Source organism: Ailuropoda melanoleuca, chromosome 3 (genome assembly GCF_002007445.2).
Source record: "Ailuropoda melanoleuca isolate Jingjing chromosome 3, ASM200744v2, whole genome shotgun sequence".
NCBI lineage: Eukaryota > Metazoa > Chordata > Mammalia > Carnivora > Ursidae > Ailuropoda > Ailuropoda melanoleuca.
Genome location: NC_048220.1, coordinates 27426642 through 27444297, shown reverse-complemented (window position 1 = coordinate 27444297; position 17656 = coordinate 27426642). Strand labels below are relative to the sequence as shown.

At 45.4% G+C, this 17656-nt stretch overlaps 1 protein-coding gene across 5 annotated transcripts in view; it reads left to right on the top strand.

Annotated features, from left to right (window-relative positions):
- The first annotated feature begins 240 nt into the window (after nt 1–240).
- Nucleotides 241–17656, top strand: part of SIL1 (SIL1 nucleotide exchange factor) — a 209799-nt gene continuing 192383 nt past the window's right edge. The window contains exon 1 of one of the 5 annotated variants that reach the window (XM_034656085.1): nt 241–367. In XM_034656085.1, coding sequence (XP_034511976.1) covers nt 287–367 — 81 coding nt within the window. In that variant the 5' untranslated portion in view covers nt 241–286. Of the gene's footprint in view, nt 368–7926; nt 7951–17656 lie in introns of those variants that run through there. The other 4 variants (XM_019795885.2, XM_034656087.1, XM_034656088.1 and 1 more) reach the window with 4 other exon arrangements.

The following is a 17656-nucleotide window of genomic DNA, read 5'->3' as shown; positions in this document are numbered from 1 at the left end:
TCTGGCTTGTTAGCAAAATCAGGCCCGTGCGGATCTTCTTCAGACGTCTCTCACTCTAGCGGAGGGATACAGGGGAAAATTACTCCATCACAGGTGCGCTAGAAGACGGCGCTTAGCAGACGGCGCTTAGCAGAAGTGGGGAGAAAGGCGGGGCTTAACAACTTCGCGGACGGGAAAGGGAGGGAGGCGGCCGCACATCTTTCTGGAAGGCGGAAATTGGGCGGGACGGCGCGTGACGTAATAACTGCGCGCTCACAGCTTCAGACGGTCGCCGCCGCGTCTGCGCATGGGAAGCTGGTTGCCTCTGCAGCCGCCTGGAATTGTGGGGGTTGTGTCTGCCCCTCGGCTGCCGGGCGGGAAGCCGAAGGTAGGGGCGGTGAGGGGCTCCCGGCCCTGGAGCTGGGCGGGGTACTCTGGGCTAGGGGCTACGGGCGCTGTCCGAGCCTCCTCCCACCAGCGGCCACGGCGCCTTCCCAGCACCGTGCCGGGGTCCCCACACAGGAACACCCCCCCCCCGCCCCAATACATCTCGTTCCACCAAAGCGTGATGTCCAAGTGAGCCCGGGCCTCAGCCCAGAGAGTTGCCCTACCTACCTTTTCTATTCAGAGCGTCTCCAATAACTTTTCTTAAGTGCTAGGAGATGAGGCGGTGGGGATTCTGAGACTAGCTTTTGATTCTCTGCTTCAGCTTCCTTCCCTTTTTCTTTCTCCCACACTCAGTTTCTGCATCTAACCGCTCGTTTGTTGACATTCTGGTTCTTGGCGGAGGCCTGTCTCTTCACCATATGGAATTGCCCTCTACCTGCGTCGTGTTTCCGCGCCCGACTTGTGTTTTCCTTTTTCCTGTTAGATGGAAGACTTGTCTTTGAAGTACGGATTTCAGACTTTTTTTTTTTTTTTTTCCTTCAAATCACCTCAGAGGTTGTGTACATCCCTGGCCTCTACCCAGGGATTTCATTTAAAGTGGACTATGTGCACCTGCGGTGCCTCCCAGGTGATTCTGATTTTGATGGTCCTGAAATTCTTGCTTTGAGAGTCTCTCCTGTAGAAGACTGGAGGGAATCCGTTGCCATATGAGCTCCTGAAATGGGGCTGTAGGTGGGAAAGAACACCTAACACCTGAGAGGCCAGGGGGGGTTTCTTTACACTTTAGTAACTAGAGGGACGTTTGATGTCTTTAAAAAAATATTAACCTCCCCCATATGTAATGTCAGTTTTTTATTAAAAATTTTTAACTATTTGGCATTGATTCAAGCCTGTGTGGTTTTCTGACCCCAGTAAAACCAAACCAAACCAAACAAAACCATTGACTGCTTTGGGGGATTGAAGGGGTTGGATGAACCCGGAGTAGGTAGGCAGGAGGAGAATGAATCTTCCATGTTTGCTAAGAAAAGAAACTGATGTGTTTTAAACAGCAACAGTGATTGTTTTGACAGTGTAAAAGATGTTTTATATCTGTGTCTTTTTAGGTCTCACCCAACCCAAGCTTATTTTGTTGTCTGATAAAAATATAGCCAGTTTTAGGGTTTGGAGAGTATTTTGATGGGAGCCAGGGTATGAGGATGTTAGGATTGATGTATAACATGGATTGCAAGTTGGTGTGTGGTTTCAGTCGAGAATGTGGCCCTTAGGTTTTTAAGAAGGTGTTGCCACACCAGATTTGTTTTTCTTTTGGTTTAATGAATTTAATCTGCTCTTTATGTGGTGTTCTGATGAAATTGGCTACCGAAAAGACTTACTGCCCCCATTTTACAGAGGGTGGGAATGGGGAATATATTAGTACAGCTGTGGTGACCCAGGAATGAAAATTGCCTTGTTCTTGGATTCCTGTTTTCTTGACCTTCCCTGATGTCTTTGGGAGATGAGTTATTCTCTGCAAAGGCCAACTTTGACCCCTGGTGTGTTTCATTGACCAAAAAACGGCTAATTAAGCAAAACTGAAAAGTTAACATGGGTTTTAAAATAAACATGCTAGAACTTCTTCACTGAGTGTTGTTCTCCTTTAGAGTGGTATGTGTAGGTGTGAGTGGTGGAAGTATGGCCTTCCTTAAGTGATACATCATTAGTGATGAGTTTCATTAATCCATAATACCATACTGTTTTTTTTTTTTAAATCCCAGGTGGCATGGTTAAAGCAAGCTTGTCACCTGACTTGTCTTCAAATGAGTAAAAAGTTCTTTTGAAGTGGACAAAATAGAATTTTGGTGTGTGGTGAACATGTTTTGAATCTATCACTTATTAGCCATAGGACCTTGCACAAGTCACCCCTTAGTCTCAGTTTTCCACTGCATAAAAATGGGAATACTGGAGCACTTGCCTGGCTAAGGTGGTGGAGCATGTGACTCTTGATCTTGGGGTTTTGAGTTCAAGCCCCATGTTGGGTTAGAGATTACTTTAAAATTCTTTAAAAAAATGGGAATGCTTACTTGGACGAGTGGTTAAATGAGGAGTAACACATCAGTGACATAGGAAGGCTGTTTCTACCCTCAAAGAATGAAGATTTGCTATTGAGAATAGTTTTTGAAAAATGAGTCTCTAAAGGCAAGTTGTATCATTTTCCAAATAGGTAGATGCCTTTCAAGTCTGTTATCTGTGGATTCGTGCTCTGACCTCATCCTTTCTCTTGTCTTCTCCCCCCCACCCCCGCACTCATTTTCTATCCTTTCCTAAGTGAAGCTATGTTGCAGAGCCTGTCTGCCAGTCTCTTGGAGTAAGCCTCTTTTCAGGAGAGCTAATCTGAACATTCTTACAATGCTAGCCCCTTGGTCATGTATTCCTGGGGATTTTTCTTTGGGGCCTCAGCTGGTGCTTAGCTCACGCTCTGTAGCACAGGCATCTCTAACTCCTAGATTTGGTGTCAATTTGGAGACCTGTCCTTGTGAGGCTAATCTTTTCTCTTTCTGAACAAGGATGAATACTTTATCCTTCTCTGAGTCAGTCTTAAGCTGCAGGCCTTAGTTTTTCACAGCATAGAGCTTCTTATTTTAATTATATGTGGTCTAAAGGGGTAGTATCCTGCCCTTTTCTTCATGTTCTTTCACCAGGGGCTTCACTGCTGAGTAGGGGAGGAGGAGAATAGCCCCTTGCCATTCAGGTGGGACTTTGATAACCCCTTATTCCTAGCATCAGCAGTAATTGAGTTTGCCTTTGGGATAAGAACCTTGTAAAAGATAGAAGCTGCTCAGGACATATGTGAAGATTCTTCCAGAATTTTACTGACTTGAGAAGCGTTTATGCTTGACATCCTTCCTTGTGCTATTTTCCACCTTGGAGACCGAATCCAGGAGCAACAGAATTATGTTCAGCACACGCTTTAAGATCCTTTAGGTTCCACCAGGCAGCGCATAGTAAGGGTGTGGTTGTGTTGGCTGGCCATGTCTGCTCTCATCCTCCTGACAGTGACCTTGGCTTTGGTGTTTTAGGCATTGAGCTGTGTCTTAGTCAGTTATGGGCTGCTATAATAGAATACCATAGGCTGGGTGGCTTAAATAGCAAACATTTATTTCTCCCTGTTTTAGAAATTGGAAGTGTGAGATCAAGGTGCCAACATGGTCAGGTTCATAAAGGTTGTGGGTCAGCTCTTGAGACCTCTGATCAAGTGATCCTCAACCTTTTGTTCACTATCACCTTTTGATATTTCCCTTAGTTGTCCCCTCCCCATGGGATTTTAATACCACAGATATACCACGTATCTATTTATATACTGTGGCCCTTTGGAGGGCCATAAACTTAAAATACCTGAGTTTTCTTCCCGAAGAATCATTCCCTGCCCGACTTGGGGGCAATACTGCCCTCATTGAGAATGCATGGTCTTACCTATATTCTCTAATACAGCCATCAAGGCATGTTTTATATCTAGAAGTTCCAGCTGTTAGCGCACCAACACCAGACAAGTAAAAGTGGGAGAACATTATCTCATGCAATCTTCCTATCAACCTTGTAAAATAGTTGGTATTACCCCATTTTACAGATGAAAAAGTAGGCTCGGTGAGGTTAAGTGACTTGACCAAGGTCAAAAAGTTTCTGGTAACCAGGCTTTAAACCCAGTTCTGACTCCACAGTGATTTCTTTTGCACTATGCTACCCTCCTCTCACCATGAGCCTGCTCTCATCAGCAGGATATTTGACCATTCACCTTATTTTCTTAAGGCCCTCCTAGGTGCCAGGCCCGATGGAAGATGTTGAGGACACTAAAGTGAGAAAGAGTTCCTGCTCTTGAAGAGCTAAGTTTTCCCAGGGTGGGGTGCCTTAGGGCTAATTCCCTTGTTACCCATCCTGTTTGAGTTCTCTTGAGATAGCTGGCAATAGCTAAGGGTGGTCATGGAAAGATTTCAGGTAGTTGGCCTTTACAAGGATCAAAGCTGTGAGTATGTCCCTCCTAGCTCCATTTGCCAACCAGCTGAGCTGTTTCTAATCACTGACCCTGTTGCCTAAAGTGTATTGCAGGCCCAGGAAACTGCTTGGCCATTGCATGTTTATAAGCATGAGGATTAGTAAGAATGCCATTTTTTAAAAAGATTTTATTTATTTGAGAGAGAGAGCACAAGAGTGAGAGAGATTGAGAGAACGAGTATGGGGAGAGGCAGAGGGAGAAGCAGACTCCCCACGGAGCAGGGAGCCTGACGTGGGACTTGATCCCAGGACCCCAGGGATCATGCCCTGAGCTGAAGGCAGACGCTTAACCGACTGAGCCACCCAGGTGCCCAAGAATGCCATTTCTGGTTTTCTTAATGATATTCCTAATTCAGAGCAGAAGTTGGTTTGTTCTTTTTGATGTTACTCCATATTTTCTGCCTCAAAACCTAATGCTGTTAAGAGAGTTGGAGAAGAAATGAAATATGTGTGGAGATAGGGGTGGGAGGGATAACATTTACCTGGACTTTTCCGAAGGGGCTAGAATTGAGTTTAGTCTTTACTATTTTTATTTTCTTCCAAATCTTGGACTTTTTAAAAACATTTTTTTTAAGAGAGAGAGGTGGGGCGGGAGTGGAGGGGAGAGGCAGAGAGAAGGAGGGTAGGGGCAGAGGGAGACCGGGAATCTTAAAGCAGGCTTCATGCCCAGTGCAGAGGCCGACTCCAGGCTCAGTCTCACGATCCTGAGATCATGACCCTAGCTGAAATCAAGAGTTGGATGCTTAACTGACTGAGCCACCCAGCCACTCCCCAAATCTTGGACTTCTGAAGTGTTCCATTTACCGTCTGTTTTTCTGATGCCTCCTTGGCCTGCCTTTTTCGCAGCTGAGCCTGGTGTGTTGGCTCAGGTGTTCCTGAAAGTTGGAGCGTTTGGGTAGTGTCTGATGTTTAGCCCATGTCGCAGGTCCTATCCACAGAGAAATGGGAAGGGGTATGTTTCTGAGGTCGGTTTGCTGGCTGTGTCTTGACTGAGGGTGGTGGTGTGCTTTTTAATTACCACTTATCATTCCAGGCAGAGGACTATCACAGCAGTCAGTGAACTGATCCACGTCTAGCTGCTTGACTTTCTGCGAGTAGTCTGTCTTTTCTGTCTTAGGAAGGGGAGGAGTTCTAGAAACTGAAAGAATCACAGATGCATCTCATAGGTCAGGTGAGGAAGGCCGATACCAATGGACTTTTTTTTTTTATTAAAGATTTTTATTTATTTATTTGACAGAGACAGCTAGATGAGAGAGGGAACACAAGCAAGGGGAGTAGGAGAGGAAGAAGCAGGCTCCCAGCAGAGGAGCCTGATGTGGGGCTCGATCCCAACGCTGGGATCACGCCTTGAGCCGAAGGCAGATGCTTAATGACTGAGCCACCCAGGCGCCCCAATGGACTTTTAAATGTGCATTTCTTTATGTCTGGGAATAGTTTCATGCTTTTGCCTTTCATTTCTGTGAGTCTCCCATGGGGTCAGCAGCCATCTGACCAAACTCGAGAAAACTAGCAGGCTTCAGTTCAGTGGAAGTAACATAAAGTAGGACAGTCGATACAGACAACATTGATTGGTCACACTTAGAATTCAGTAGTAGAGTTGGAAGCTTAAGGGGCAAGATCCTAAGGAAGGTATTTAAGGTTGATTTTGTGACTAACCCCACTGTTGGTCTTAGGGAGTTGGGTTTGATTGTATTCATGAAACAAAGTCTCTATCCTTGGGCCCAGCTGCTAAAGTCTGAAATCATGGTGTTTATGGGCTGGAAAACATTGTCCTAGGGGTCTTTATATCAATTTTATTGGAAACATCAGTGCTGGGTCTGGTTCAGATCCAAGGAATGGCTGTTGGTTGGTTTCTTGGGTGAATGAAGAGTCAGAAGTTTCCCTTGTGGTTCTGTCACCTTCCAGTGCTCGAGTTTTATAGTCAATGGGTTTGTATTTTACTGATGACAAAACTGAGTTCCAGAGAAGAGAAATGGGATATATACCTTTTTTTAGAGCCATCAGCATATTACTGGCAGAGCTGAGACTCAAAGCCAGAGGGCTCACAGAGGGTGGCCATAGAAGTTGTTAAAATTATTTAAAGCCTTATAAAGATGCAAGATGCCATTGCAGTTAAAAATCTCCAGGGAGGGAGAAGGCCCCGCCTCCACTGACTGCCTTATTCATTATCTTAAAACCTTCACTGGTGAGGTTTTTGGCTGTCATGCTGATTTCTTTCCTCTTCATGGTTGAAGTGTGCTTCCTCTTGATCTTACCCTAGAGGAAATAGATTTGAAGCTTCCCCCTATTTTAGAAACAAAGAACAGGTTCTCAGGCCAGGCTGCTGTGAGGGTGTTCTGTAAAGAATGGGGCCAATGCACCAGTGGACCTTATCTGGTGACCCAAGCAAACCCATAATACATCACTAAAAGAAAAAGAGTGAGGGAATGAATGGTGTATCAGAGTGGTTTAAAAACATTCTGGAGGGGCGCCTGAGTGGTTCAGTCGGTTGGGTGTCTGCCTTTGGCTCAGGTCATGATCCCAGGGTCCTGGGATTGAGCCCCGCATTGGGCTCGTTGCTTGGCGGGGAAGCCTGCTTCTCTTTTCCCTCTGACTACTGCTCTCCCTGTTTGTGCTCTCCCTCTCTCTCTGTCAAATAAAATTTAAAAAAAAAAAAATAACATTCTGGAGTCAGCTTACTGGTTTCATAATTTGCTATTTACTTACTAGCTGTCAGGTCATGGACAAGTTACTCATTTTCTCTAAACCTTAATTTTATGATCTGTAGAATGGGACTAGTAATAGTTCCTCTTGGAACTATCTTGAGAATTACTTGAGAGAATACATATGGAAAGAGGTTCCCCTGGCACAGTATAAGTGCTCTGTGTCACCAATCATGTCAACAACAGTAGTTTGTAATTCCTGACCCAGGACTTGGTTATAGGATAAGTTACACTAAGCCAGTGTTACCTTAACCATCGCATCGTTGTCAGTCTCCTTTGTTGTTTGATTATTCATATCAGTAGTCATAGCTGATTGATGGTGAATAAAAGTCACAAATAGCAAGGAACTTGGAAGCTTCTCTGCCATCCTCTTCCTTACTGAGCTTAGTTCTCACCTTTCTGGGGCTGTCTTTAACGGTCTGTCCCAGTCAGTGGGCCCTGTTTCCTGGGTAGTGGTTGACTGGGGATGTTACTGGAGCAGGTCTGGCTGTCCAGAGTCAGCCTCGGGCCCTCTGACAGTATGTTCTCCTTGTCTCTTGCCTTCTGCTCTTCAGCCAGACATGAAGCAATTAGCTCGTTACAGGAACTTTGACTTCTGTCATGGCATTTTTGTGATTTGTATGCCCATTTCTAATTTTTTAAAAAAAGATTTTATTTATTTATTCGACAGAGACAGCCAGCGAGAGAGGGAACACAAGCAGAGGGAGTGGGAGAGGAAGAAGCAGGCTCCCAGCAGAGGAATCTGATGTGGGGCTCGATCCTATAACGCCGGGATCACGCCCTGAGCCGAAGGCAGACGTTTAACCGCTGTGCCACCCAGGCGCCCCTGTATGCCCATTTCTGATCCTTGTGCAAGGTCAGGGATACACGGACCCAGATTTTTTGTTCAAGTTGACTCTTTCTCTTTGAAATTTACAACTGGTTCAGTGTAGCAGTGGGGGTGGGAGTGGGGGAAAAAGCCCCTGAAGCTACTACCCCTCATTATATTGATTTCAAGCTGAGTTTCTAAAAAACCTGAGTACTGTAATTACAGCCTGTGCCTTACTTCTCTGAATGAAACAAATAGGCCAAAACTTTATCACTGGGGTGGGAGTGGGGGGGGGGTGGGGACCAGTCTGAATTGGTTAAAAAAAAAAAGAAAGAAAGAAAGCAAGAAAGAAAGTCTCTTCAAAGAAATGCTATTAAATTTTTTGGCAAACTTCTGCAGTATGTTTCTTACCTAGTCTTAATGCTTCCCCCGTTTCCTATAACTGTTCTTGAGTTATTATGGGAGCCTCCTCTTAACACCTTACTTCGGTTTCCTCTAGGACATTGTGTACCACTGCCCCTTGGGGTCTTCCTAAATACAGTGCTGATTGGAGAACACTCATGCTTAGAAGCCTTCAGTGGCCCCCTGGCTGCTGCTGAATACCTCCTAAATGTATCAGTTGTGTGGGTGTTCCGATGTTCCATGCCTATCATGGTGTATCCCTGTCCTACCACTTTAATTATATCCTCTGCCATTACCCACATGTATCCTTTGCTCTTGATAAACTGGTCCATGTGGCCCTCTAAACATGCCTCATATTTGTGACTGGGCCAGTTCTTTTGCCCAGAGTCCCCTCTCCTTTGTTTCCTACTTAAGCTGCACAGCTGCCTTCTTCAGTGAGCCTTGACTGGTACCTCCTCATCTGTATCCCCATAGCAACACTTTGATTATAGAATTTAGCATACTTTATCCTGGTTAGTTATTTTGTCTCTTATTATATGAGCTTCTCAAGGACATGGGCTATGGTTTATTTTGTGTCTCTAGCATAATGCTGAGTGTAACATGGACACCATAAATGCTTGTTGAATGAAGAAATACATGAAAACCTGAGAAATGACAACGGACCTGTTCAATTCCCAATTCTTTCTGGCAGCATTCCTTGAACCCTAGTCACAGTGAGTCTGGCATGCTCAACTCTCAGAGCCTTTTGTGTCTGAAGCAGTCTGATTCTGCAGAGTAAGTCTTCTCTTCCCAGATGGATTAGAAATTCCTGGAGGGCAGAAAGGGCGTCTCTCATTCCTCTTTGTGTATCCATCCCCTAGCACAGTTCCTGGCACATAGAGGGTGTTTAATAACTGCTTATGAATGTAGGACTCCTGCTCTTTGTCAGCCGATGTGCCTACCTCAGCCTCCTCTGTCACTCACTAGCCAGGGGTCTCCACCTCAAAGATGTTTTCACGGTCAGGTAGGAAACATTCATTGTGAGCAGCAGGGAATGGTGAGCCTGTGTTCCATGAAGGGCAGCTGCTGCTTAGCTTAAAGTCATGAGTGAGTGTGGCTCTAGTGTCCTCCTCATCTTAGATTAGAAGAGAAGCCAGAAATCCAGATTTTTATGTGAAATCTCCGGGGACTACCTAAGTACATCTGTGGTCCAGATTTGGCATCGAGGCTACCCATCTGTGATCTTTGGATAGAGCCTGAAATTTAACATATATAAGTTCCTTGTGGAAGAAGAAAGGGAGCAGAGGACATAACCTAAAACCTTTTGAGGGAGTTCTGTTGACAGCCTAGGTTTGGTGGAGAGTGTCTTGTTATTTTCTGTGGGTAGTCACGTAGTCTCTTGAGCCAAGTCCTGCAGAGACCTCCTGTTTTCCTTCGTCCTCCCTTATATTCTGTCCCTAGGAAGATGGCAACCTAGAGACTTAGGTGCTTTTTACACTTTTGCCCAGCCTCTGCTGAGGCAGGTTTGATGGTGGTTTGATGCTTCTGTCCACTTCTTTTCTTTTTTTTTTTTCCTTAAGATTTTATTTATTTATTTATTTTTATTTTTTTTTTTTAAAGATTTTATTTATTTATTTGACAGAGATAGAGACAGCCAGCGAGAGAGGGAACACAAGCAGGGGGAGTGGGAGAGGAAGAAGCAGGCTCCTAGTGGAGGAGCCTGATGTGGGGCTTGATCCCATAACGCCGGGATCACGCCCTGAGCCGAAGGCAGATGCTTAACAACTGAGCCACCCAGGCGCCCCATGCTTCTGTCCACTTCTAAGGGCCTGGTGGTCAGCCTGGTTACAGACTGAGGTCCCAGGGATCACTTCTGTTAATGACTTCTCTGAAAAGGAGTTCTGAATGAACCAGCACAATTAAAAGGGAGGTATGTTGTGCAAAATTATTGCCTAAATGTGGTTAGCCAGGGGGCAAAGCAGTATAATAGCCAGGAGGAAGTCTGTACCTTCGTGGAGGCTTTTGCAGGGTAATATCTTACCCTCTGGCTGCCCTCTTCTTTTCATAGTCCCTAAGGGCCTCTGGCGAGCTTTCTTGCTTGGCATTACCTTTTAGGTCTGAAGGTGTTGCCACCATCGATCCGTACATGTGAGGCAGAAACAAGCTGATTGGATTATTTCTGGAAGAATACATGAGAAACGGGAAAAGAGTGGTTGTTCTTTTTTTTTTTTTTTTAAAGATTTTATTTATTTATTCATTCGACAGAGATAGAGACAGCCAGTGAGAGAGGGAACACAGCAGCAGAGTGGGAGAGGAAGGAGCAGGCTCATAGTGGAAGAGCCTGATGTGGGGCTCGATCCCATAACGCCGGGATCACGCCCTGAGCCAAAGGCAGATGCTTAACCACTGTGCCACCCAGGCGCCCCAAGAGTGGTTGTTCTTTGGTGAGGGGCCCTGGGTGGCTGGGCAGTGAGGGAGATGAGAGGCTTAATTTTCACTGCATACCTTTGTGTGATTTTTCAAATTTGAGCTGTGTGCATATATTGTTAATATTTTAAAAAATATCCCTGGGCAGACCCAAGTGTGGTCTCCTCTTCAAATTCCACTCTGTCCTCATTTTATTCCTTAACTATGGGTTCTCTGTAAACACCTAGAACCAGTTACTGTAGATTGTCCTTCGGAGCTGACAGCCTTGTTTTTCTGTTCTTCGGAAGTGTCTTAGGCTTTCTCAACCAGAAGTCTTCAGAATAACCGTCAGGACTAAAGTATGCTCAACATTTTACTTTCTATAAAAGGGCTTTCATGGGGTGCCTGGGTGGCTCAGTCGGTGAAGTGTCTGCCTTCAGCTCAGGTCATGATCCTAGGGTCCTGGGATTAAGTCCCTCATGGGCTCCTTGCTCAGTAGGGAGCCTGCTTCTCCCTCTGCCCTCTCCCTGCTCATGCTCTCTCTCTCTCTTTATCTCAAATAAAATCTAAAAAAGAGGGGGCTTTTCAAATAATGGATCCTTAAAATATCCCCATATCATAGAGATGAGAAGTTGAGGTTTGGAGAGACTGAATTACTTATACTTACTAAGGATCATACAGTTAGGGTAGGGCTGTGACTAATCCAGGTAGCCTTACTTCACATTCCTGCCCCTTGCTCTTAGTGCTTATGTCAGTGAGGTGGTCTTCCCTTTTTGGAATTGTCTTACAGGTTTCTAGAGCTGTTTCAGTCGGGGCAGAAGTAGAAATGTGGTGTTGCTGCTTTATTTTTGCGGTTCTAGCATTCATCTCTTCAGGACTCTTCAGGCCTGTCTTCTCTGGAAAAAAGTGGTCAGTAGTAGGTTTCTCCAGTTTCTACTTAGGGTAAACTAAGGCTCCATTGAAGCAGTATCTCTTAGGGAAGCTTGAATTAACGTTTTTTTCTTCTCTTTGCTGAGTATTATTGCTGCTGTTAGGCAGAGGGCTTTGTTTCCAGGTTACAAATCTTTTTAGCAAAGAAGTTAAGTGTGGAATAGAACTGAAAGGACTAGTGTTGTTCTTGGATATAATTTAATGCTCCACATCCCAGAGAGAGTAAACATTGTGAAGTGCTCAAGATGGGTTTGGATTAATATCCAGACAACATATGGCTTGGCATGTAGGGCACTCCTGGGAGACCCTTCTCACCATACATAGCCTGCCTTTGCCGGGTGGCCCCTTCCCACAGGTCTTCCCAGCAGCTGTTGTGCACCTGGGTGAATCATCAGCTTTCATAACCTTGGGCGGGGGCGGGGGGGGGAGGACGTGGGAGCCAGTGTTAACTATTGAAAGCCTTCACATGGAAGGTGAAATAAAACAGACAACCCTGGAAGACAGTGTGTTTTAGTACTACTTAGCTTCCCCTGAGTTTGTCCAGGATATTCACTTCCATTAGAAACACTGGCTCATCCTCACCACTGCTTTCTTCAGAATACAGCCCTGAAAATCATCTTGCCCTCTCTACTTTCCTGCCCCTGGCATCATGGGTGTAGAAGGTCTCTGAAAGCTCTGGAGAGGTGGTGGGCAACATGGAAGGAAGGCTCAGTTGCTTCTGAAGTCCAAGCAGAAATCCTTTTTTTTTTTTTTTTAACCTTTTCTATTTCTACTTAAATCGAAATTAGGTTACCTTCAAAGAGAGTTCTGTGCATTACTGATAGAGCTCAGAGTGGGAGAGGCTCTTGGTACGTCCTTTGCAATCTCTGAAGGGATCTTGTTGGGGGCATGTAGAGCTCATGCCTGGGTTATCTTTTCCTCCCCTAGCTCTGACCTGCGCTGTGCTGAGAGAGTTGCCCTAGCTAATGGCTTAGACACTGGCTGGCAGCTTTGTGGGTCTGGAAACTCAGCCAGTTCACCCAGGTTTAAGCTCCCGTGGGCAATCTCAAGCACATGAAATTCATGAGTCCATTCAGCTATAGTTTCAGTTTAGCTAATTAAGTCTAAGAAACATGCCTAGCAAGTTGACTTGTGTGGACAGGTGGGAGTGTTTTCTCCTCTATAGATTAGATTAGCTGGAAGCCAGCTCACACCTGGAGGAAGTCAAGGTGAAATAGGGTGGAAAGCTCTTGGCTGTAGCATCAGATATATCCAGATTTAACCATGTATAGCTATTAGACTTAAGGTTAAATAACCTGTTTCTTATTGCTTCATCTGTAGAACTCCCTGGGCTTTTCAGATATGCACACACTATGCATTCAGTATATGTTTTGTACCATTTATTCACTTCTTCCCTCTCCTCACAGCGTTGTACTTTTAAGGCTTTATCTGTAGTCTCACGAAGTATACCTGTTACTCTCTTGGGGCACCAGAAGTGTCTTTCAGAGAAACTGAATTTAATTCTCTGGGTACCTTTTGGTGTGTTCTTCACAGACCACAGCCCTTCTTTTACCACAGGTTACAGTAGGAACAAATAGATTCTTGCTTTCACCAGTTGGTTCCAACCTAAGGTGTCTTTGTGCTTATCATTCAAGCTACAGTTCTTTGTAAAGACCCGCTTAAGTGTCAGGTACTGCTTGGCCATGGGAATTGAGTGGTGAGTGTGACAGGGTCCTTGCCGTCAGTAATACCTCTCTAAACCCATCCTTAGTTGGGTTACTTCTTTGGGTGACTAGTCTTCTTCGTTCTTTGTTGATTCATACTGATTTGCTTCTGAGAGAGTAATCTTCTCCCTGGACCTAGGGGACAGTGCCCCTTTGTGCGGCCTGGGCCTTGCCTGCTGGCTTGCCTGCTCTCAAACAATGATAGCAGCGTGCTGAGGCTGGAGGAGAAAGCCCCGCAGGCTACTACTGCCTCGGCCACACATGTCCTGAGAGCCTGTGCTTGGCACCCTTGAATGTTCCTTTTCTCCTTGCACATAGATTATAGTGTTCACTGGTAATTTAAATTCAAAAACCTTCCGCCCCCCTCTCTGCCTTAAAAAAAAAAAAAAAAAAAGGCTCTGTGTATTACAGGGTGGAGAACAAAGCAGTCCAGCCCTGGTTTCCTGGTGGGGTTTGTTTGATCACATGTATTTTTTATGTAGCCTCAGTGTGGGTTACCTTTACTTTAATAAGGCTAACGTGTAATTCAGGCAGATTGATATTCTGCAGTCGTAGAATCTCACATCTTTCTCTACCTTGTTTGTCATAAATAATGTGGGTAGATTTAGGGGCTTTGGCCGACAGGAAGTTGTACTTTTCCACTTTGGACTCCAGACTACATTCTGGCCCCTAGTGGGCTCTGTGTGTAGAAGGCCCAGCAGCTAGGTTGATGGATTTCTCAGTTTCAGAATAGGGGCCTGAAGATAGTTCTCTGCTCTATCCTTCTCTCTCTGTTGCTAGTTTTCCCGACAGTTGGCAAGAAGTGTGTGTGGGGAAGCAGGCAGAATTGCTCTCTGAGAACCATTTATTTGAGAACTCCCAGCAGAGAATTGCATTTGCCTCTCCTCTTTCTCTTTCTGTGGTATGTGGTCTTGTGATTTGGTACTGCTTGTCCCTGTGTAGTACGGAGGCCTGAGTATGACTCCTCTAGCCCTGTTGGGGTTTTTATCGATAAATTGCTTGCTGGTTGGTCTTTCCCCTAAATTCCATCACTTTCCCAGGAGCAGGGGAATGTGTCAACTTTTGGGGGCCTATTTGAACCTCTCTTTCTGGCACTATGGCCACTGAAACCATAGTGGTTGAGCCCAGATGAGCCATGTTTCCCACTGCTGCTGGGGCTGGACGGTGGCCGCAGTTGGGTTTAGCGTTAACAGTCATACTAGAGGCTTGGTTGGAAAGAAGAAAGCACTGCATAATTATTGCTTATGTACCAGTTAAACCTATCAGCCAACAGATGTCAAGTGCAGGAAAAAAGTGCAATAATGTTATTGTAATGGCATAATAGTTATCATTATAATAATCAGCTGGCATAGCTTTTGATAAGAGGCAGATCCTGAAAGGAGGGCGGGGGGAAGGGTTAACCTTGAACTACGGCACAATGAGGGGGTGCTTCACCTTGTAGGAGATGCTGTGTGAATGTGTGTGATTCAGGAATGGGTTTGATACCCTTTCTGCACAGCTTGAAGAAGTATGGAGACTTCCCCTGGGGTTGTCTGCCCTACAGTTACTGTCTTTCTCGTGGTGCCATAGAACACCTGCCATCCTTTAGTTTAAGGTGCCCTGGGTTGTGGGATTACCATTCTAAGCACCCACCACCAACGGGTTCTCAAAAAGGCAGAGATTTCATCCCTGTGGGTCCATTTGGAATTTTCAGAAAATCCAACCTCATCCCTCTAGCTACAACTGAGGAACTCCACCTCTTTTTAGCACACTGCACTTTCTATCTGGGGTGTGGTGGTGGACCTCAGTTATGTGGATGCTTCTTGTGGTGGAATGTGCTCATGGAAAACAACCTTTCCTTAGCCACAGAGCTGTTTGGAGCTATGTTCTCATTCTGGTAAGGAGGTGGTGACTGGGTGGGGAGCAGAGCTGGGCTCATGAGTGACCCACAAAGGCAGCTCTAGGGTGGGAGAAGAGTCTTTGGATTCAGGCTGACTTGGGTTGTTGCCTGACCTCGCCGTTCACTAGCTGTTAAACAACCTTGTTGAGCCTCAGCTGGCCCTCTGTGTATGTGTTCATTTTTTCTCACTGTTTTTTCCTTCCAGCCCTGTCTTTGAAGTACCTATCACTAAGTAGTTCTCAGTAATTGGTTCTTCTTCTCCTACCCCACCCTGCCCACCTATCCTAAAGAATAGAAGGGCTAGGACAAGACCCTCCTGCTTCCATAGGGAATTGAGGCTTTAATCTGAGCTTCATGTGAGCTTTTTCAGGCTCTGGTGTTGTTGTTCAGAGCCATACTAGAATTTCTCTGAAGCTGCCTCATTGGGGAGACTTTGATATTTAATGTTTGGGCAAATCTCTACCTTATCCAAGGAGTGAAAGGTGGTGTTTAAAAGCCCATTCAGGGATTTTCTGCTTCAGGCCCTTGCAGCCTTTATCCCCTCCCCTTTTTCCTTTGGGTGGGTCACCTGGGGGGCATTGCCTGCTTTGAGGAGCATTTGTTTTTTGAAGAAGCTGTTAGTTGTTTGGCTTAGTCTGTTTACTGAGTAGAGATTTTTGTGTTTCCAACCGCCTGGGCCTTTGCTGTGGACTTTTATTTTGGAAGTCTGGAGCACTCAGACAAGGTGATATCTTTTTAGACTATTTTTGGCTGTAGGCCAGCTTATCACTATGACTACCACCTGCCTGAAGAATGGCAGGGCATAAACAGTCACTTCTATCAGAAATTTGGGAAAGAGGAAGGGCAAATGGGAAAGAACAGTTTGGCTTAAGGTCACAAGGGGAGAACAGCTTCTCTGAGCAGAACCTTTTGATTTGGACAGAACTTCATTTCCCTTCTCTCTGGAATTTTGTTCTTCCTGTCAACAGACATAAATAGAACATCCTTTACATCCCAGACACTATGGTAAGTCCTGAGTCATGACCAAGTCATATGTATTTCCTCCTTAGGGTATATTGATGAATATAGACATTAATAAAATTAAAATCACATGCATAAGTGTAAAATTACAATTTAATAAGTGTGTTGGAAGAATGGAATGTGATACCACGAGAAATATGACAGAGATTTGACTTGTTCCTGGGGTTGAGAGGGTATCAGGGAAGGCTAGCTTGAGGAAGTGATCTTTGGTGTAAATTGTTAAGAACAAACAGGTGTTTACTGAACAACTCGATATGAGGTTGAAGAGTGTTTCAGGCTGAGGGCCCAGTTTTTAAAAAGCCTCTGGAGTGGGGTTGGGGGCAAAGAAGTAGCTTCTGTGAGGTACTAAAAAAGTGGGGTTGGAGCACAGAAAATGAAAGGAGATGGATGCAAGATGAGGCTGGAGGGATTGGCAAGGGCAGGCCTGGTTAGCTGTGGCAAGGTGTTTTGTATTTACCTGGAGAGCACGGAAACCTTTGGAGGGTTGTTAAGTCATGGTAGTGAGATGATTGGATTTGCAGTGTGAACAGATCACTCTGTCAGACAATACACTGGATGGATTTTGATGAGTGAGAACGAAGATCAGAAAAGGAGCATTACTGTGATAGGTGACTTGTTTTCCTTTAGTCAGCTAATTGGTAATTTTGAGACTGACCCCCCCCCCAAGTGTTGCTAGTCAGTGTGTTTTTGGGGCCACCTGGCCACTCAGCAGACATGGTAGCTCAGGGTGCTGTCATTTGGCATCTTTCCACCTTCCCGGAAAAAGGCCTGGAGGTTTCACGCCTGTCACTTGTTAACATCTGACAGCTACAGAGTCCTTTGTTAACCTGTTGTCTTGCTGTCCCTCTGTTGGCTGTCACTGCTGGGCAAGAGCTACCCCTTTCACTTTGGACCGCTTAAGCCACTGACATGGGCAACTACCTGAAATGTGCTGTGCCAAGTTAGCAAAGCCAGCACCTGCTGTTTATGTAACATTCAGTTCTGGTTGATGTAGGTGTGGACATGTTCTCTCTTGGCAGCAGCCAATGTCTGGAGGGCTGGGATTGGGCTGTCGTTGCTCTTGCTCCTGTGTAGACAGGAAAACTGAGGTACAGGAGAGACCTGGGGTGTAAAGAAGCCTTGGGTCAGAGTCACGCGCTGTCAGACCAAGTGTTAAATGCATGGTGGGTAGTTTCAGACCATAGGCCAGAGCGCTTCCTCAGTGGTACTGTGTAGCCTTGCCCACTGTTCCTTCACTTACTCAGGTGGAAGGCTGTGCAGCACAGTGGTTAGGAGCATGGCCCTTGCACATGGACAGACTTCAGGTAGAATCTTAGTCTCACCACTTGCAAGCTGTGTGACTTCAGACAAGTTACTTATCTTCCCTGATGGATAGTTTTCTTAGTTCTAACTGGGGAATGATAGTACATCTACCTCACAGGGTTAATTGTGAAAT